This window comes from Dermochelys coriacea, chromosome 1, assembly GCF_009764565.3.
Source record: "Dermochelys coriacea isolate rDerCor1 chromosome 1, rDerCor1.pri.v4, whole genome shotgun sequence".
In the NCBI taxonomy this organism is placed as follows: domain Eukaryota; kingdom Metazoa; phylum Chordata; order Testudines; family Dermochelyidae; genus Dermochelys; species Dermochelys coriacea.
Window position 1 is genome coordinate 229,693,740 of NC_050068.2, and position 21,796 is coordinate 229,715,535.

Sequence of the window (21,796 nt, forward strand, 5' to 3'; positions counted from 1 at the left end):
GGCCCTAGTTGTGCATGCAAATATAGCACATACAGCTGCTACATCCAAAGCTCACATTCATGTCTTCATATTGAGCAAGTGTGTGTGCAAAAGAGCACTAACATGCACAATTACATAATCTGTGTGGGAAAATGTGGGCTCTGCAAATGCACTGGGTACATGCATGGTTTTTTTTTTCTCTAGCATCAGTGTCCGAATGTCTCACCCATGAGCTTTGCCTAATGTGTGTGAAGGTTATTTAACACATAGATCCTGTTAGTACCACAATTCTGAAAATCCATATCCAAAGTATCATACCTAGATAATGGCAGTTAAGGCAAGAGGTCTCCTTTTGCTTTCTTGGAAGTTGGAGAAATTGGGTTAGGGCAGGACAGAGGCCACTTTTCCTTTAGGGCATATTTTGGGGGTTAAAATACTTCATGGTTTGCTTTTTAAAGTGAATTGTCGGGCTAGTGTAAAGTGCTGGAATGAAAACTCTGCCGACTCAACTCCTCTGTGAATCCATGGACGCGGAGCATGAGCAGTGCTAGTTCTCACATCTGCATGGGCTGTATATAGGGGGTTAGAAAAGATTTCAGTCTCCTGGGCTCATTTAGTCCTTTGTATCTACTAACACTGTCCACAAGGGGGCAAATAGCAAGGATGGGGCTTGTGATGTGGACACCTGTGCTGGACGAACTGCAGTGAGCTTGCCACTCATTTCACCTATGCTGCTGAACAACTATTAGAAAGTAAAGGGCCAAGGAGTAATGGTCTCAAGTTGCAGTGGGGGAGGTTTAGGTTGGATATTAGGAAAAACTTTTTCACTAGGAGGGTGGTGAAGCACTGGAATGCGTTACCTAGGGAGGTGGTGGAATCTCCTCTTTTAGAGGTTTTTAAAGTCAGGCTCGACAAAGCCCTGGCTGGGATGATTTAGTTGGTGTTGGTCCTGCTTTGTGCAGGGGATTGGGGATGACCTCCTGAGGTCCCTTCCAACCCTGATATTCTATAAAACTCATCCTTGGGGTAACTCCATCAAAGTCAGGGGCATTAACCCAGGGATAAATTAGCTCAGACTTTTAATCATTCTCAACCTGGGCCAGATTCAAAGCAGTGGCCTTATGATACCGCTGTCCATCCCTTTACCCAGTTCTTTAAACCGAACAGTCCCGCTAGGCTACCTTTTAAAACTACGTCTGAACATCACAGGTTTCCTATTTTATTTTAAATCCAATCACAGATCAGCTCTCATGTTAAACCACATGGAACTTTTTAAAAAAAAATGGGAAATGACATTTTTCAGAGCTTACAAATGCCTGAGTTTGTACTGCATTTAACATCATCTCCTTTCTAGAACATTCAGCTGTTTACCACACACTGGCAGTACGCACCATTTCCCCTTCCATCTGTAATGCCAGATGTGTTGCGACTGCATTACAGAACAGTGATTAGGACCTTCTTCCACCTTGGCTTTGAAAGCATGCAAGGGCACAGACTTCAGAAGGATTTGCAACAACAACTGGCTTTTTTTAACTGGTTCAACGCAGTACTTGTGTAGACTCTTTTCATATTTGCCATATTATTCAGCAAAAATATCAACATCATTTGATTTTTACCAAATAGTCATTGGAAAATGTTTTAAATGGTTAGATCCTAGTCTAAACATTCACGTTTAAACTGTAAACATTCTTTAAGAAACACGCCTTTGAAAAAACTTTATACTTTTAATAAGTTCAATATATGGTTGATAAAAAAAAATCCCAACTCCCTACTCGATATATATGTGAAATGCATTCACTTTTGTGTATTCACAAGTATTTTAATGCTGAGATTTTAAATTTGATGCTTAATCAGCTTCTGGCAGATATTTGCACTAAAATGTCTTTGCTTCCCATTCATTTTCATCACTCAAATTTGGTTGTGAAGAATTAAAAGAAAAAAAATAAAGGGTCTTCGCTTCTTCATTGAAAAGTTCTTTATCATGTTTCTTAGTCAGCAATAGAAAACTGCTTGTGTGATGGGTACATCATTAAATTCCTATAACAATCATGTGTTCCTTGGAGTAGGTAAGTCAATAACTATAGGTGGATTGAGAGGCTGGTAATTCACTGTGCACACTGATGCATTCACATAGGTAGTAGTTCCATCAGCCATTACCCCATAGCCTACAAAGAAAACAAGTTCTAGTTACTACTATTATTCACTTATATAGTGCCACAAATGAAGTGGCACTGAATAGTTCTACATCCATACTCTCAAGGATTTAACAGGGCCATATTATGCTTTCTGTCATACTAGTGAAGCTTCCATGAGAGTAGTAGTAATACTTGTGTAACAGAAGAATCTGAGCACCCTTTTAGATTGTAAAAGAAAGCCAAAGACTCTCCAGAGTGTACACATAGTGTGAGATTATAGCCACTGAAATGTGAAGTCTTCACAAAAAAGTTTAATAACTTCAATATTTCTCTTTGAAAATCAGTTTTAAAAAATATTCTCTCTCCAGTTTTTGAAGAGGGTGGGAGCTAGACTGTATTTCAGGCTTTTAACACACTCAAATCCCTGATTTGTTGGAAATCTCACATTCAGAACTTACCAAAACCATCAACTTTTGGGGCTGATATTTCCTAGGCTTGGTTTCTGCTCAAAGATTGTTATTTATTTATTTATTTTTTAAAGAAATGTTGAGTGAAATCCCTTCAGACATTTTTGGACATATGGAAAAGTGAACATATTTTTTCCATTATAAAAGAATTCTAATCACTTATGAAAATAAAAAAAAATCAACTGGGCTTCAGCAAACCCAGCAGAAGCATGAAATCTGCAACTTGGCATGGATATAGGTATACCATGGCTTAGCATGAAAAAACTGGGTTTGATTTAAAGGTTTGAATATGTGAAAACTCTGTGCTCACTAGAAACTGTCTTTAATGGGCTCTATCCTACTGCCAGTGAAGTTAATGGTGACATTCCAAATCACTTCAGTGGGAACTTGATTGGATCCAATGTGTGTTGGTGTACACTTAAATACACCAGAGAAGTTCTAGGCATGTATATGCAGTTACTTAAGTGCCTGATTGAGCTCCCATTGAAGTCAATGGCAACACTCCCATGGCATGTCTACACAGCAGCTGGGAGCGAGCTGGGTAAACAGTTGCACTAGTGGGGCTCAAGTTAGTACACTAAACAAAGCAGTGTCGCTGCTGCAGCTCAGGCAGTGATGGCCTGAGTCTGAGCTCGCTTGACTGGTTAAGTGTCCACTGCAGCCACATCATCCACACTATTTTTAGTGTGCTAGCTCAAGCCAAGTTAGTGTGAGTCTGTCTAGTTGGGTGGGGAGGCTTGCCCCCTGCTGCAGTGTAGATATACCTTCATAGACTTCAATGGGGATTGCGTCAGACCTATGTACGCTCTCTTGGTTCAGGAACTCCATGAAATAACTGCAGATTTTTTTATTTTGTTTAAAAAGCCAACACACTTAATGCTACAAACTGTGGGTCCAACAAACTGCTCATGGAAAACCTTACAAGAAGAGGACTTTAGCAAGGATGAAAACTGTCAGCTTCCTGTCACAGAGATTTCTCCCAATCATTTGTGATTTGCCACAGAACAGTCGATTGTTGTGAAACATGAACCACAGAACATAAATTTGAATTGCACAGTTAACATTGCTAGGGGAAGTTTCAGAATGTTCTCTCTCCTTCTCCATGTTTTTAAAACACCCGATCACCATGGTATCCGGTTGCTAAAATGTTAATTTTTGTGCATGATTTATAATATTGCACTTTTCATTCCTTCCCACCCTAATATGGAGACACCTGTATCACCACCACCCTGAACCTTGGCAGGAGCATGGGAAGTAGGATTTTAGATGACGTTACTGTAGGGCTGCCTGTCACTGTGACTGGTGGAGCAGCAGCAAATATGGTGACAGGTGAGGCATTTTTGGCAGTAACAGCAGTTCAGAGGAGGAAGTGGGGAGGAACAGTCAGTTCTTTATTCCTCCTGGATATTTAGTAGATGACTGCTGTAGATGTAGCTGTGTTTAGTCAGGGGAGGATATCATCTGTTCATACCATGCACTCACTTTGCAAAGAGCACATTTGTTTGCAGAGGCTGTCTGTGAGAACTTACTTGGGAATTCTTCTCTGAGGAGTTTTACCATTCCACAGCAAAACAGGCTTTGCAGTTTCCCATTTGTTTTTTCTGAATTATGATAGTTTACAAGAATTCCCTGTCTCTTAACTCTGCTACTTACTGCGACTGCAGTGGTAACTGAAATAATTTATCATTCTGTGAGTCAATGTTTTTTCTTTGATGAGCCAAATGCAGACATGGGGTAAGCAGATGCAACTCTATTTACCTCACAGGAGCTTACAACAGGTCACTTATGCCAAGTTTAAACTTACTTGGCCTATAATAAACTAAAGGGATAATGTCAATTTTAAAACAGTTTTGTCTGAAAATTGTTCACACACAGTCTTATAAGTAACCTCTAAGACTGCTGTACCTAAAAGAGATCTAGAGAGGAGTCATTCTCTCTATGCATTCAATTTGTTTACTTTGTGCATTTGACAGCACTTTAGAAATCACCTAGTGAGAGCCTTATCATTGCAAGGAATAGGCGGCAGTGATTGTACCTCCAGGCCATACACGTTGCAAGATATGAGTAAACACCATAAGATGTATTCTTTCCCCTTTTCTTTGATTGTAAATATGATCCCACTACCATTGACTTGAATGGGAGCAAGACTGATCCCATTTAATGATTTATAAGAAGGGAATTCATTTTTCCAATTGAAAGCCAAATGGTTGACAGAACACCCTAGGTGGGTCTGTGCACTGAACATTTAACCTGGTTAAAAAAAAAATCTTACCCCCACAGAGCCAGTGAGATGAGTCCCTAGTGCTCTGAGACACACACTCAGACAAATGCTCTGAAGAAACTAGTGTCTCAGATTGCTGGGGAATCCTGACCGCGCTGATGAGGAGATAATTTGTGCATATACCATGTATTAGGATGAAGAGTGGGAGGAACCTCTAGAGTTTTATGGAGCCTCATTTTAGCTTTGTATTTATTTAGACCCTTCTAAGCCAGGATCTCAGTAATTAAACCTTAGAAATCCCTAAGGATTTTACAGAGAGAGAAAGGGAGATGCCAAGAGATTACAAGATTTCCCCAAAGTCACACAGTAATTCAGTAAGGAGCCACAAATAGAACCCCGCAATCCTAACTTGTAGTCACCTAGTAGACCTTTACCCTTGTTTTGAACTAACTGGATCAGTAGCTCACATGGAGCAGTAGTATAATCCCCATTTCACAGATATGGAAACTGAAACAGAGATGCTGAGGCCCAAATATTCAAACTTGGATGTTAGACACTTATATGCATTTTATTCACCTAAACAAGTGGCCTGACTTTCAGAAGTGTCCATTAATTTAGGTGCCTATCTTTAACAACTCAAGTTTGAAAAGGTTGGCCATACTGTGTAACGACTTGGGCGCAGTTGGTTTTAAAAATCAGAGAGACAAGCTTGCTGACCTTCATGGATATGTCCGAAAACGTGAAGCCTTGGCTGTATTCGTCTCTGGACTGTGTTCAACAGCTCAACACACCCTACCCTCTGCATTTTCTTAGGAACCCAGTCTAGAAAACCTTTGAAGAAGAAGAAAAAAGATTAATAAACATAGATTTAAAAGGAGAGAGAAAGGACTCACATTATCTGTGAAACTTTATACCTGGAGTACGCAAAACCATTCCTGGATTTTAATGTGTCTTAGTTTCTTAGATTTTAATGTGCCACAGAATAATCTATTAAAATGAACATCTTCATTGCTCAATGGAGGGGGAATCAAAAATATTTGAGGAATGAAAAAATAGTTGATCCAAAGGGATGGGATTAGAGTTATTCTTGCCAATATTTCCTTTTTAAAGGAAAGATCCTTGCAAGAGATTTAAATTAAAAAATAATTAACCATATTTGTTCTATTTAAGGCAAACACTCCATCCCTGCTACAGTTTAAGATGCTTAGAGCAGAATATTCAAAACTAAGTGCCTAAACCTAGGCCTCTAAACCCACATTTAGGCTTTTAAATCAAGATTCAGGTTCTAATTTTAAGCACTGAATATTTTAATCTTAACTTATGTAATGACTTTGGTGTTGCTAATTATTAATCCAAAACATACTGGCACTGAGGGTTAGATATTTTCATGTTCATACATTAAAATGATTGCCTACTACAGCTGCTTGTAAAAATATTTTTCTTTCCCCCTAGAAAATGTTGACTTTTTAATAAAAACAAAAAACAAAAATGGTATTGTTTTCAATTTCTTAGTTTTGGTTTTGCCTGTATGAAAAAAATCAAAAAATTTCAAGGAAAGCAGGCACTTTGTTAAAGTTGTTTAGTTGAAAACCCAATTTTACATGAAAAAAAATGATTTTTTTTTTAACCAGTCCTATCAGCTACTTCAGAAAGCAGAAGCAACAGCAAATCTGAACAGAGAGCACTGAAAATACTCTTTAATTAATGGCACCAAAGTGTTAAAATGATACTAAAAACTGTACCCACATCTGCACCACCAGGAGACTGATCTAACTCCCAGTTAAGTCATTGGGACTTTCCATTGACCTGATGGGACAAGGATCTGGCTCCAGATCATGGGCTGGAGGCTGGAAATTTGATTAAAATTATCTTCTTTTTTAATATCCAGGACTATGGCAGCTTTGAATATGGGCCCATATTAGGTGGGGGAATAAGCAGAGACCACACTGCAGCAGGAATCCCTGGCGGCACTGTGGCTGAGCCAGTCTGAATTCCTGAAGAGCCTGTGGGAGCACATGCCAGGGCAGAAACTCCAGCATTCAGCAGCTGATCTCTACTGGCCAACACAAAAGGATAGTGGGGCCATAATCCAGCCCTCACCTCGTTGCTTTTGGGAAGTCTCATGCAACTGCCAGGATCACTGTACCTCCTCCCAAAGTCTCTGCAGACCCCTTTGCAGAGGCATGCATTTGTGACTGTTGCATGGGATGCAGGGTTTTTGTTAAAGTTTTTTTTACAATGAAAACCTAAATACCTAGTCTGGACATCAAATTGTATTTTTAAACGAACATAATTTCAGAAGGGATGCTAATTGTTCACTAAATCATGGCATTTCCCTTCAAAGCGACTAGTGTAACCTAACCAGGATGTGACACTTGAAGTGTGACTGTTTGCAAGTGAAAACATCATCTCCAGTATATCTGTGTGAAAGATGGAAGAGCAAAGAGTCCAGAGCTGTGCAGGGAAACACTACTCTGCAGTGCAAATTGGAATAATTTAGTTAATTTCTGTTGGTTTGGAATGATCTAATTGTTTTGTGCTGCCAAGTCTCTGCCACTATCATAAGATGTTGCCACTCCAATTTGGGAGACCTAAAACATACACAATTTTGTACTATTCTTTAGATTTATTTATCCTTCTGTTTGCATGTACATTTGAAGGGTGTTGCGATATATTGCATATATACAGGGCTGAGAGGATAGGAATGAGCCAGAGACTTACACGCACCAGACTCAGTTTTCAAATTATGATACAGGGGGCCTGATCCAACATGGCTAACTAGGAGTTAAGCCATTTACTTCAATGAGACCAGAAATGGAGCACTTGGTTGGAAGAGTGCACTGCATGCAAAATGGATATATACCAACCTAAAGGCAGACTTGGACAACCCACATGTTTGCATTTCTGTGCCTATTTTTAAAAATTGGTCTCAGTATATTTTAGGTTTTGTGACTAAGGGTAACATTTTCTAAAATGCGTAAATGACTTAGGTTCAAAAATCCCATTTTTAGAGTGACTAAGGCACTAAGAAGTCTGTCTCCTTGAAAGTCTATGGAATCTAGGCTTTTAAGTGCTAAGTCCTGTTTGAGAAAGGGTACTTTTGAAAATGTTATCCCAGGTCCTTGATGTATAGATCGTCACAGAAAATCCAGTTGCATGCAGCTTATTTACAGACACAGATGATCCTGATTAAACTCTGATATTTGACTCTGCTAGTCACTTTTGTCCTCTATGGCCGTTTAAAATTTATTCCAGGAAATAATAGCAGTTCCTTAACACGTCAAAGTGAGTTTAGAAATTGTATCTTTCAGAATCCAGTTCAATCTCTTTTTCATACCAAACAGATTATAACCCAGGCTTTTGTTATTTCAATTATTTGAAACAGTTAATTGTCAGGTTTCAGAGTAGCAGCCGTGTTAGTCTGTATTCGCAAAAAGAAAAGGAGTACTTGTGGCACCTTAGAGACTAACAAATTTATTTGAGCATAAGCTTTCGTGAGCTACAGCTCACTAACAAATTTATTTGAGCATAAGCTTTCGTGAGCTACAGTAGCTCACGAAAGCTTATGCTCAAATAAATTTGTTAGTCTCTAAGGTGCCACAAGTACTCCTTTTCTTTTTAGTTTAATTGTCAAAACGTCTGTGGTGAACATGAAGGCAAAGGTATTTCCACTTCAAAAACTTTACAAAAAAATTCATTAAATTAACTTCTCCATTAAATTAAGCATTATTTATGTTGAACATGTTTTTGTTTACATGCATTATCGCCCTTCTGAATCCTTCCCATATGTTTGCTGTTTATTATATACACCTGACTACACAAACTAAGAATAATTGATTATACCTAGCTAACAATTAGAGTTCATTTTAGGGATTTTTTTTATGTTTGGTTATTTGAAACAGGTTTCTGCAACTGTCAGGAAAGTATAAATCTTAGTCACAGACAATCACGCAGACAGCTATAGATAAAGACTTAACGAAATCCACTTAAAAAAAAAAGAAAAAGAAAGAAAGGAAGAAAAGGAAAGAATTCTTGATGAGAAGCCAAAGAATCCTGAACTTAGTTCTTTACGTGCTCGGAAACTGACTTTTTAAAAAATGAAATTAATACCTATTCAAAAGAAACTTATTTTTGCTATAGTATATTTACTATATTTCCAATATGACCTAATCAAAGGTAAGAGTCTCTCACACTGCTATATATTGTGACACAGGAATATTTGGTATATCCTCATTAACACGGCTGAGTACGACTGCAGATAAATGTAAACTCTTGGGGAACTGTCTTCTCATTATTTGTGTATGGTGCCCGGCACACGGGGGAGCACAATTCCTGATTGTGGCATCTAGGCACTACCACACTACAAATAATGAAGAATAGTAACTCTGAGTAGGATTTTCAGAAGTGCCTAAGTGACACAGAAGCACCAATTCTGTTCAAAGTCAATGGAACTTGTGCTCCTGAATCACTTTGGCACTTTTAAAATCCCACCAATCTATCTCTGTAGTTCTGTAACATCAGTTGATCAGGAAGGTATTTGTTCTGCTGCAGGGAGGGGATGAATAAGGAGAAGAGAAAAGTAGATGGTGGGCAGAATTAAGACCTACAGGTAAGAGAAAAAGAAGAGGGGACAAGAAAGAAGGACATGATTTCATGAGGCACTAGCTCAAGAGAGGGATATAATCAGTAACAGGACTCAACCTGAGAGGCCCCATGGCAGCACACTCTCTTGGACCACATACAGAAGAGGGTAGTTGTCCTCTGAGTCATTAAACAGACAGACACCACTTATTATAGGAGTCTCTAAACCTAATGTAACGTGAGAATCACTGCTGGCACTGCAGACATGGCAATAATAGCTCTTGCTGGGTCACTTGTCAATACCCCATGCAAACCTGACAGTGACCTAACAGAAGCTGCAAATTAAAGGGAAATGCATTTAAAACCAGTAAAAGGAAATGCTACTTTTTGCAGCTTTTTAGTCATACTGTCACAGGAAGTCATCTAAATTGTGTGGCTGAATTTGCAAGAGCATTGGATACTTTTATGATCATTAATAACATTTGTAGTCATGCAGTCTAAGACCAGGATAACAGTAATCAACTTCCAGGTTAAAATAATTGCCTGTGAAGGTCAGAAAGGAATTCTGTTTCTAATCCATCCATGCACAGCCTAATAAATAGCTAGGTGCAATACGCTGAGAAGGTTGTCACCTTTCCTTTGGAGTGCCACAGAGTGGCTGCTGCAGAAAAGTAAATAACATATTAGGTGGAGCAATATTTTGATCCGATTCACAAAAAAGGGTTCCAGACCATTCAGAGCGGAACATGAGCTGTCCATAGATACATTAATATAGACAAGACACCAAGAAAATAAAGCAAAGTAATATGCAACATTTCTAAGAAAAGCCTGGAGATGGCTGAAGATAAAAAACAAAATAGGATAAATACTCAGACTAGTTGATAAGTGAATTACGAACACTGGATATGTGGACATTCTTTGGAATTGACAAATAATAGGTTTTTTCATGACTAATCAGATGGAAGTGTGGGGGTTTAAGAATAAAAGTCAAAATATTTCAAATGTTTTAAATTGTTTTATTTGGACTTATAAATGGATCCACCAAAAATCCAACACTAACCATTAGGCCACCAATCCATTTGGGATTTTGGATTATTTCCTCTGCTAAATGTTTAGGGCTAACAGCTCCAGCCCTGCAAGCACTAAGGGATGAATGGCTGTTACCAATTTTTAAGATCCAAGTCCATATACAGAATAAATCTGATGGCCGGAAGTGGGTTATGCAATGGATTAAACACACATTCATATTGAGAGAACAAAGGTTTACAAAGAAGAAACCCCTTTCCACAAAGCTTCAGTGAAACACTTAAAGCAAAATCATTTTGTTCCTGTGAAAAACAAAACACTTTACATACTCTAAATGAAAATTTTGAAAGAGAAGGGGAAAGAGTGGTAGGAGGGAGGATTTTAGCACTTAGTGAAATTGTGGACTGAAAGGAGTTTTAAGTAAGTTTAAAAGTCAAATTCAGCAGAGCACTTAAGCATGAATTTTACTTTATCATGATTAAATGATTAAATTAATGAGTTTTGAGCTATGTGTTTACAGTTAAGCATGTGTTTAAATGCTTTTCTGAATCAGGGCCAAAAAGATTTCTGTTAATACTTTATTTCCATAATCAAGGTCAGATAACTATTATCAGGAAGCATAAGCAGCCCTCTACTTCTATAAAGATATATTTTATCTCACATTAATATTTGTAAGATGAAAATGTAAAAATGGTTCTTGTTGGCCTACACATGTTTGCAGGTCCTCTCTAAAGAATGGGCAACATAAGTGTGGCCATTTGGGTTCATGAGAAGAAAGCAGAGGTGGCAACTCATGATGAAAGAAGGGAGAAATCAATGCAGGATATTGGATGGAGGGGAATGCTACCCTAAAAAGGTGGTGGGGAAACAATACGTAAAAACTTAGGGCCTGATCCTCCATTCCTTGTCCAATCAACTCTCCTCAGTTATTTCAATGGAAGCTTTGAGTGGGCAAGGAACGCAGGATCAGACCTCCAAATTGTGTAACTATATTAGGCCTGATTCATCACTGTGTCACTCCAGTTTTGACACTGGTATAACTCTATTGATTTCAGTGGAGTTACATTGGCATGAAACTGGAATGCTAGATGCATCAGTGAATCAGGGCCATTGTTTCTTTATAATGTATATTAAGGCAAAATATTTCACATCCCTCGCTGAGTTTAGGCAATAGTGATTAGAAACCCTGTGATGAAATCCTGGCCCCAATTCAATCCAGAGGAGCTTTGCTTTTGAGTTCCCTGGGGCCAGGATTTCACCCCGTGTCTGAAAACAGCACACAGTTACTATATCATTATTTGAAATATGTAACTAAAAGTGTTAATGTTTTCTTACCAAGAGGTGGTCCATGTGTTATAAGAATATCTATTCCATCTGGAATAAGGTTCCATTTCTCTAATAGTGCTTGGCCTCGTGGAAGATTAAAGCCCCAGCCATAAAACCAAGGTTGCCTGCCAAAAGAGGAGGAGAATGTCTTCAATACTACTCATATGCACTGGTCATCTAATTAAAAAATGGAGACGGATTCTGTTCTGTTAAGGAATTTCGGGACACAAATAGCATTACTTTCCTTCCCCCTATGTACAATGACACATATCTGCATACAACCATAATTATTTAATATGTATGGGAAATCAACAAGCTTATCAGTTTAAACAGACAGTATCTTGTAAAATATTTATTGCATTCTTCTAATCAGATTGAGAGGCAACAAGTGTAGAAGCTGAAGTACCCTACATAGTACTATACCTGGAGTTCCATTCTATCTATTGGACCACCACTCTGGGGTGTGTGTGTGTATTATATTATAGCATGGCCTTATTCCCACTTTGACCCTGATCTTACAATTGAATAGGCATAGGCAGAACCCTACAAACATACAGATCCAATTACAGGGTTGTGGCCATAATCTGTATTATGTTTGGTTAACTTTGGAAGCCTCACACCAGAACAAACATGTTTATTAAATTCATATATACTGTACAATTTTCCTCTGTCATCCACCACATTAATTGTTCATAAAATTTTACATATTCAAGATTTAGTAGCCGATGAGAATTTATTTTAGGGGTTGTTGTTTTTTAAAACACATTATTTATGGAACAGCTCATTAGTAAGTGGTGGGATTATAACAGAGGCAGCCAGAATATAATTCTTGTATGCAATCCCATTGATTAAAAAGCTATACTTCATAGTAATATCACGGTGGCAAATTATGACTTGCTGGTGATGCTACAAGTCATGAAATGCGGGGCTAGTTTTGGGTTGGTTTTTATTTAATTAATTTATTTATTTTTAATTGACTGATTGGTGTTCTGGCCATATCCATATATGGAGAACAACAAATGTGCTGTGATTGAATAAAGTTTATGATAATTGCAGCCTTAGTGTTTATAAATATCTACACATCAACCAGAGTTCTCCTTCAGATCTTACTTTGTTGAAGAAAGCTTTCCACTCCCTAACTGCATCAAAACGAAAAAGCGAGATTTCATTTAAACAAATTCTCTGAACTACTCTTTGCATCGTGTATGGCAAAGACAAAAGAGAATGCTCATGAAGCTATTATTCTTCCTCTTCCGTTACTGATGCTTGACTACCACTTCAGAAATTAACACGTTGTCTGCAATCTTCATGATCATATATTTTTCACATCTCCTTTCTGAATGCTGTTAGACCTGTATGCTGAAAACAACTGAAAAACACGGCATGCTAAGAGAAATAAAGGGACACAGGCTATCCTAGAAGAGGAAGCAAACTGTAGTAGAAGACCCCTCTAACAAGTAGAGCTTCTGCGGGAAGTTCCCCCTCCTTCCCACTGGTCAGAGGCCCAATTTCTCTAGAGCCAAAGTATTGGGGCTCTGCAGTATTGATTGAGGGAAGTGTCAAGCTAAGAGTCCATATCCTGGATCTGCACGGCCTGTTCTCGTGGCTAACTGTTAGGCTTTTGTGTGAAAACCTAACTGGAAGTTACTACTGTTGCAGCTGTAACCAGCATCTCTCTCTCTCAGATCATTCCAGTCCCTGTGGTGGGAGACGGAGGGTGAGAGCAGGAAAGAAAACTAATGGCAGCAAGGCTCCATTAGGAGACATGCTAAGAAGGGTAGGGGTTGGCTGGGCAGCTCTACCTACCAAAGGGAGAATCAGGCATAGAACAGTGAGTTTCGGATCAGAGTTTTCTGATGAGCTTTTACCTTTTAGCGGCTTTTTCCTTATAGGCTTTTTCCTGTCCCCCAGGAAGAGTAGCATGTGACTCTAAGGTCCATGGCTTCTCACCCCCCATTGCTGGGATGGTAACTCTGCATCTATTCAGTGGCTTATTGCAGAATAAGCTAGCAGGGATCTATGCAGCCTTATTTACAGGTAAAGATCAATTTGGCTGCCTTATGTTAAGTCACTCTCTCCCTTGCCTTGAAGACAGCCTGCATAGTTTCCCCAACTGTGACAAGACTGGAATCAACTGCCTCTATAAATGAAGGCTATCTCATTTATCCAGTGAGAATAAGGATGCTCCAGTGGTTAGGGTACTAACTGGAAGCCCAGGTTCAATTCCCTGCTCTGGCACAGAGTTCCTGTGTGAACTTGGTGAAGATGACGATGATAAGTTCCCTACCTTATAGAAGTGTTGTGAGGATAAATATATTAAGGATTGTGAGCTGCTCATCTATTACAGTAATGGAGACCATGCAAGTACCATAGAGAGCTTACAGAGTTTTGGCTGGTTTCTTTGGGGGAGGAGAAAGAAAGAAAGAAAAAAAAAAAAAGAAAAAAAAAGGCTGCAGTCCAAATCACAAATGCCAATAGTCTTCCTTCCCTAGCGCCACAAAGGAAATCCTAAAATGGCGGGTATTCTGGTCTCACACTCCACACATTTTATTTAGTCAACAAATAATGTTTAGCTGCAGGCTCAAAACTTGTTTTCTGCACACATTCATATGAACAAAACTTCACTTGCAAAAAGCGAATACAAAAAAAGGGAGAAATGTGGCAATTCACACTTCAGTTTCCAACTGACCTGAAATGTTCCTGAGACATTTTTCTCCCACCCCTCCTCACGCAGGCCCAAACCAATACCCTTTGGAGTTAGTGGGAGTCTTTCCACTGACTTCAGTGGGCACTGGATCAGGCCTCCTATTCCCATGTTCCTCAAAGATCATCAATGAGTGTGGTGCAACAGGAAGCAAAATGTAACACAGCTGCTGTGCTCCCTGAGAAATTAATGGAGAGAAAAAAAAAAACACCAATATTTGCCAAAGAGAAAAGGTAAGAAATCAGTATAGAAAAAATTTTAAAGCTATACTGGAGCATTTAAAAAAACAAAAACAAAAAACACCTCAACTGTCAAACAACTTGACAGTGTCTAGTTGATCCCACTGAAATCTGTAGGCTTATGGATCACATATATATGTGTAAAATCCCAGTGGTGTGCCTGTCTCTACTAGGCCCATTATATACATACTCACTTTTTTTTAAGCGTGTTTTTCATTCTGAATAAGCATGATCTACAGCTTATTTAGACAAGGAATACTGTTCCCCTTTCCTCTCTGGCTTTGTGGCTGCAGTGCATATTTGCTTGAATTAAGGTTTGGTGAGATATGCATGCTGGAGCTGTTCTTTTGGGACGAGGAAATGTTAGAACTTGTGTGATTTGCCATTATGTTGTCTTTTATGACAATCCCAGGAATGACAGAAATGTCTCGAATATTTCTGGATAAAATATGAAAGGATTCAGTGCATAATGTTAGTACTCTTTACATTAAATAAATTCATATACTTCAATGCTCAAACCACACAAAAGTAAAATCATTTTTATGTGCAGAGGGATTTTATAAATCCTCAAGTCCCTTCTTGTGAAATGTTAATATGAAACAGCCATCAAAGTTTCTGTGCAGAAAAAAAAACAAACACTATCCATATACACACCAACAACTGTCTGACCTGGAAATCATGTAAAGACAACTTTCTTTAATATTTCCAACCATCATAGAATGTGGAAGCAAAGTTATAGAGTTAAGATCTGATGCTTTTTTGGATCACTTTTCTTAGTGTTTATTCAGTGAAAGTAAAACTTCTTTATAAAATAGTTCACATGACGATCTATTTTACATTAATATACTTAAGGGGGAAAATCTGCTGGTTCTAAAAAAGAAAGGTGCAAAAATGTATCTGGCAATTAAACACCTATACCATTAATGTACTTCATGTTAGGAACCAACTACCCATGATTAACAGTGTACTTTGATTTAGGTTTTGCCTTCTTATAGCATATGTCTCTCAATATCTTATTGAAATTCAGGGCTTTTATTATTATGACAGAAAAATGACTGATTACATATAAGGCTGTAGGGAGAAAAGTATATTGCAAGTGAATATGTTTACTGCACAATTAAGCTTATGTTAAAAACACATGAACAAGTTTTACAGGTCAACTCATCTTACGTACAAAAATGTCTGGATTCTCAAAATTTGTGCTAGCAATTGGATGTTGCTTTCTATACCGAATTTCTGTCTCTGTTCTAAAGAAACCATTGGAATAATTTTCTTACAGAATGATGGTTGCTATGACAACCATAGCAAATTTTCCTTTTCTGAAACAGATGTCTCATTTAGTTGAAAATTAGAATGTGAAAAACCCATGGGAAAAATTAATTCAAACTTTAACAGAACACTGACTACAATGTAATCTCTTATAGGTTAACCCCTTAACATCTTTCTGCACTCCTACAGTAACCTTCAAATAAACTCTAATTAAATCATTTTAGCCTCCTATAAATGATCTTCTTAGCTATCATTGGCACTTTAGTTTTTTTTGAAGTGTGCATTTCTGTTACCATAATAGCAGAGAAAAGTGGCATTAAAAAACTGGTCAAACACATTACTCCCTTAACTATTTATCACTGTTTGTTCTTTTACTCACCACCATTGGAAAGAGGAACAGTGCAGTTAGAGTGTTCTATTCTATTCTTCTGTCACTTAAATGGGGCATAACTTAGTTTTACATGTAATTTACTGTACACAGCTGTGATGCATTACGTAGATCTGACTTGTAATTTATGTGAGAATTGAGGGTTTGTGTTCTTACACTGGTATACATCTCAAATTGCTTAGCAGATGTATTAATGGGTAGGGGATATACAAAGAGGGTACCAGAGTGGGCAAACCAAGCAATATATATGTATTCTCCCATCAGAAGAAGTGAGAGACTGAAATGTGTTTCTTTGTGGCTTTCATTTAACTGCTTAACTAGACGGACCCATTACTACCTTCATCTACACTTACTAGCTAAACATAAAAACCACGATCACTGCAGGTCAGTTACACGTGAACATATCCAGAATTAATAGGCAATTAAAAAAAACATTCCAATTTATCGCATGACCCCCTAACTCCTGATGGGCTGGTACATTTTAAGAAATTGGGGACGGCAAATTTTACTGCAGTAGCTTAATCAAGAATGTGCAGTCAATTAAGCCCAAATCTGTGGCTGTTAGTTACACCACTGGTCTCAATGACTTCAATGGGACTACTCACACGAGTATGTTTTAGGATCAGACCCAGTGTCTACAAAGATGTATGGGTGACTGTAGCAGGGTGGCTACCCCACTCCTAAAATAGAAGGGGTTAAAAGCAGCCCTGGAGAGGGCTGTGGCTGGCTGATTGGGGAAGCAGCCCCAGCTGGGCCATGCCCCAGTCAGGCCCCAGCTGGCCTATATAAAAGGCTGTGAGCCAGAGGCCCAAAGAGTCTCTCCAGGCTGGGAGAGAGCAGGGCCTGGCTGCCTGACAGGGTACTGAGGGTGGTGCAGTGCTGGGGAAGGAGCAGGTGCGCTCCAGGCTGGCAACTCCCCAGGTTGTAGGGCCTGGTCCAAAGCCCATAGAGGTACTGGGAGGCAGAGGAAGGCAGCAGGTCCGAACCCCCTTGCCTATGATGAGTGGCCTTTACACTGCAGTCTGCCCCAGGGAGTGGGGGCTAGGTGATGATTGGCAGTAGCCCATACTGAGGCAAGGTGGGGATAGTGGGTTGGGGGTTCCCCAGGAAGGGGAGACCCAGAGGCAGAGTGTGGGGGTTTTGCCAGGGGGCAGAACCCCAGAGAAAGGGGCACCGGGGTCTGTGAGGGACACAGGGGGCCAGAGCTGTGTGGATCACCGGCCTGCAGAGGGCGCTCCAGGCTGGAAAAGAGCTAATTCCCAATGACCAGCAGGAGGTGCCGCAGGAGTGAGTCCTACCCCCTCACAGTGACACTTGTGCTTTCTACCATTGCAGAATACTATTCATCAATGAATAGTGTCTTGAGTACACCGTACAAGCAACAACAAAATGTTCTAAAATTTGTGCTATGAAGATCTCTCTTCTTGACTGACAGACATTTGTGTCCCATTCAAGCAAGAGATTGCTCTAGTTTTCTCTTTGCTTATGATATATATTTAAAAGGATCACAGTGAAGTGTTACTCAGATTGATCCCCTGCGCAGAATTGGTATTTCTCTGTTGTAAATGAACAAGGAGGTATTTGCCATCTTCATACAGAAACTCATTAGGAAAACAAATTGCTCAAAGTTAGTCCATTCAGCTCCACTCCTATATATAATTATACAACTGAATATCTTGAACATTAAAAGATTGGCCCATACAAGCCTCAAACCATACTGGCAAAAAGTACAAGTCAAGGAATATGGGTGTACGATGTACAATTAATATCCTTGTTACCAAAATTGCAGCCAACAGGCTAAGAACTGAATCACAGAAGATAGAGCTGGAAAAGACTGCTTCAGGCCATCAAGTCCATCCCCCGGGAACCCATGCAGGATTTTCCCAACAGGACATTTTTTAGTATTTTGTCTAGTCTCATTGTAAATGTGCCGAGCAATGGGGCTTCCATTACTTCCCCAGGAAGCTATTCCATGTAGTTAGAAAGTACTTCCTAATATCTAACCTAAATCTCCCTTGCTGCAGATTAAGCCCATTACTTCTTGTCCTACCTTCAGTGGACACGGAGACAACTGATCACAGTCCTCTTTATAACAGCCCTTAATGTATTTCAAGATGTTATCAGGTCCCTCCTCAGTTGTCTTTTCTCAATACTAAACATGCCTTGTTTTTTTAACCTTTCCTCTTAGGTCAGGTTTTCTAAATCTTTAATCATTTTGTTACTCTCCTCTGGACTCTGTCCACTTTGTCCATAACTCTCCTATATTGTAGTGCCCAGAACTGCACACACTACTCCAGCTGAGGCCTAACCAGTGCCAAGTAAAGTAGAGCAATCACCTCCCATGCCTTACATATGATACTCCTTTTAACATACCCCAGAATAATAATAGCCTATTTAGGAATTGCATCACAATGTTGATTCATTCAATTTTTGATTCACTATCTTTTTCAGCAGTACTACCGCCTAGCCAATTATGCCCTAGTTTGTAGTCGTGCATTTGATTTTTCTTTCCTATATGTAGTAGATTGCACTTGTCATTATTTAATTTTATCTTGTTGGTTTCAGATCAATTCTCTGATTTGTCAAGGTCGTTTTGAATTCTAAACCTGTCCTCCAAAGTGCTTCCAACCCCTCCCAGCTTGGTTTCATGCATAAATTTTATAAGCATTCTCTCTACTACATTTCCCCAGTCATTAACGAAAATGCTGAATACCACAAGACCCAGGGACCCCACGAGATACACGCATCTAGTCTGACAGTAAGCCATTGATAACTGCTCTCTGAATATCGTTTTCAACCAGTTGTGCACCCACCTTATAGTAATTTCATCTAGACTGCATTTCCCTAGTTTGCTTATGAGAATGGTATGTAGGACAATGTCAAAAGCCTTACTAAAATCAAGATACATGACATATACTGCTTCCCCTTTCCACTAGGCCAGTAACCCTGCCAAAATAGTAAATTAGGTTAGTTTGGCACAATTTGTTCTTGACAAATCAATGGTGGCTATTCCTTATAACCCTATTATCCTCTAGGTGCTTACAAACCGATTGTTTAATACTAGAATAAGTTATCTTTCCAGGTATTGAAGTTAAGCTGACTGGTCTATAATTTCCTGAGTCCTCTCTGTTCCCCCTTTTCAAGACAGGCACTATGTTTGCCCTTCTCTGGTCCTCTAGGACCACACCCATCATCCATGGATTCCAAAAGATAATTGCTAACAGTTCCGAGATTGCTTCAGATAGTTCCTTAATAGTCCCAGGATGAATATTAGCCCTGCCTACTTCAATACATCTAACTTATCTAAATATTCTTTAACCTGTTCTTTCTCCTATTTTGGCTTGTGTTCCTTCTCCCTTTTTGTTAATATTGTGCTGAGTAGCTGGTCATCATTGACCTTTTTAGTGAAGACTGAAATAAAATGGGTATTAAGTACCTCAGCCTTCTTGATGTCATCAGTTATTAGCTCTTCCTTCCCTGTTAAGTAGAGGACCAACAAGTTCCTTAATCTTTCTCTTGCTCCAAAGGTATTTAAAGAGCCTCTTCTTATTGCCTTTTATGTCCCTTATTAGGTGTAACTCATTTTGTGCCTTAGCCTTCCTGATTTTGTCCCTTCATGCTTGTGTTATTATTTTTGTACTCCTCCTTAGCAATTACTCCATATTTCACTTCACTAGGATTCCCTTTTGATTTTCAGGTCATTAAAGATCACATAACAGAACCATATTGGCCTCTTTTTCCTATCTTTCCTTTGCACTGGGATAATTTGCAGTATGCCTGTAATATTGTCTCCTTCCAAAACTGCCAGCTCTACTGAACTCTTTCTTCCCCTTAGATTTTCTTCCTATGAGACCTTAGGTACAAGTTCTTTGAGTTTGTTAAAGTCCGCTTTTTTAAAAATTCATTATTATTCTGCTGCTCTCACTCCTTCCTTTCCTTCTTGAACAGGGTTTAGCAAATAGAAATAAATGGGGTTCAGAGATGGGAGACGAGAATGACTGAAAACAGAGAAAAATGTGCACATGAGATCAGTTGAAAAGACTGGGACTCTTTACATTTAAAAGGAGATCTATAAAAGGGGAGATGATAGGGGTATACAAAATAGTTCATTGTACTGAGAAATTTCAGAGTAGCAGCCGTGTTAGTTTGTATTCGCAAAAAGAAAAGGAGTACTTGTGGCACCTTAGAGACTAACAAATTTATTTGAGCGTAAGCTTTCCTGAGCTACAGCTCACTTCATCGGATGCATTTGGTGGAAAATACAGTGGGGAGATTTATACACACACACAGAGAACATGAAACAATGGGTTTTATCATACACACTGTAAGGAGAGTGATCACTTAAGATGAGCCCTCACCAGCAGCGGGGACGGGGGGAAGAGGGGGGGGTGAAGAAGGAAAACCTTTCATGGTGACAAGCAAGGTAGGCCATTTCCAGCAGTTAACAAGAACATCTGAGGAACAGTGGGAGGTGGGGTGGGGGAGAGAAATAACATGGGGAAATAGTTTTACTTTGTGTAATGACTCATCCATTCCCAGTCTCTATTCAAGCCTAAATTAATTGTATCCAGTTTACAAATTAATTCCAATTCAGCAGTCTCTCGTTGGAGTCTGTTTTTGAAGTTTTTTTGTTGAAGGATAGCCACCCTCAGGTCTGCAATCGAGTGACCGGAGAGACTGAAGTGTTCTCCGACTGGTTTTTGAATGTTATAATTCTTGACGTCTGATTTGTGTCCATTTATTCTTTTATGTAGAGACTGTCCAGTTTGACCAATGTACATGGCAGAGGGGCATTGCTGGCACATGATGGCATATATCACATTGTAGATGCGCAGGTGAACGAGCCTCTGATAGTGTGGCTGATGTGTTTAGACCCTATGATGGTGTCCCCTGAATAGATATGTGGACAGAGTTGGCAACGGGCTTTGTTGCAAGGATAGGTTCCTGGGTTAGTGGTTCTGTTGCGTGGTGTGTGGTTGCTGGTGAGTATTTGCTTCAGATTGGGGGGCTGTCTGTAAGCAAGGACTGGCCTGTCCCCCAAGATCTGTGAGAGTGATGCGTCGTCCTTCAGGATAAGTTGTAGATCCTTGATGATGCGTTGGAGAGGTTTTAGTTGGGGGCTGAAGGTGATGGCTAGTGGCGTTCTGTTATGTTCTTTTGGGCCTGTCCTGTAGTAGGTGACTTCTGGGTACTCTTCTGGCTCTGTCACTCTGTTTCTTCACTTCAGCAGGTGGCTATTGTAGTTGTAAGAATGCTTGATAGAGATCTTGTAGGTGTTTGTCTCTGTCTGAGGGGTTGGAGCAAATGCAGTTATATCGTAGAGCTTGGCTCTAGACAATGGATCATGTGGTGTGATCTGGATGAAAGCTAGAGGCATGTAGGTAGGAATAGAGGTCAGTAGGTTTCCGATATAGGGTGGTGATTATGTGACCATCGCGTATTAGCAGCATAGTGTCCAGGA

At 39.4% G+C, this 21,796-nt stretch overlaps 1 protein-coding gene across 3 annotated transcripts in view; it reads right to left on the bottom strand.

Annotated features, from left to right (window-relative positions):
- Positions 1 to 654: 654 nt before the first annotated feature.
- Positions 655 to 21,796, bottom strand: part of MPPED1 (metallophosphoesterase domain containing 1) — an 81,259-nt gene continuing 60,117 nt past the window's right edge. For all 3 annotated transcript variants that reach the window (XM_038416231.2, XM_038416240.2, XM_043515671.1), the window contains 3 exons: positions 11,745 to 11,860; positions 5,520 to 5,633; positions 655 to 2,144 (listed from right to left, as the gene is read on the bottom strand). In XM_038416231.2, coding sequence (XP_038272159.1) covers positions 2,026 to 2,144; positions 5,520 to 5,633; positions 11,745 to 11,860 — 349 coding nt within the window. In that variant the 3' untranslated portion in view covers positions 655 to 2,025. The remainder of the gene's footprint in view (positions 2,145 to 5,519; positions 5,634 to 11,744; positions 11,861 to 21,796) is intronic.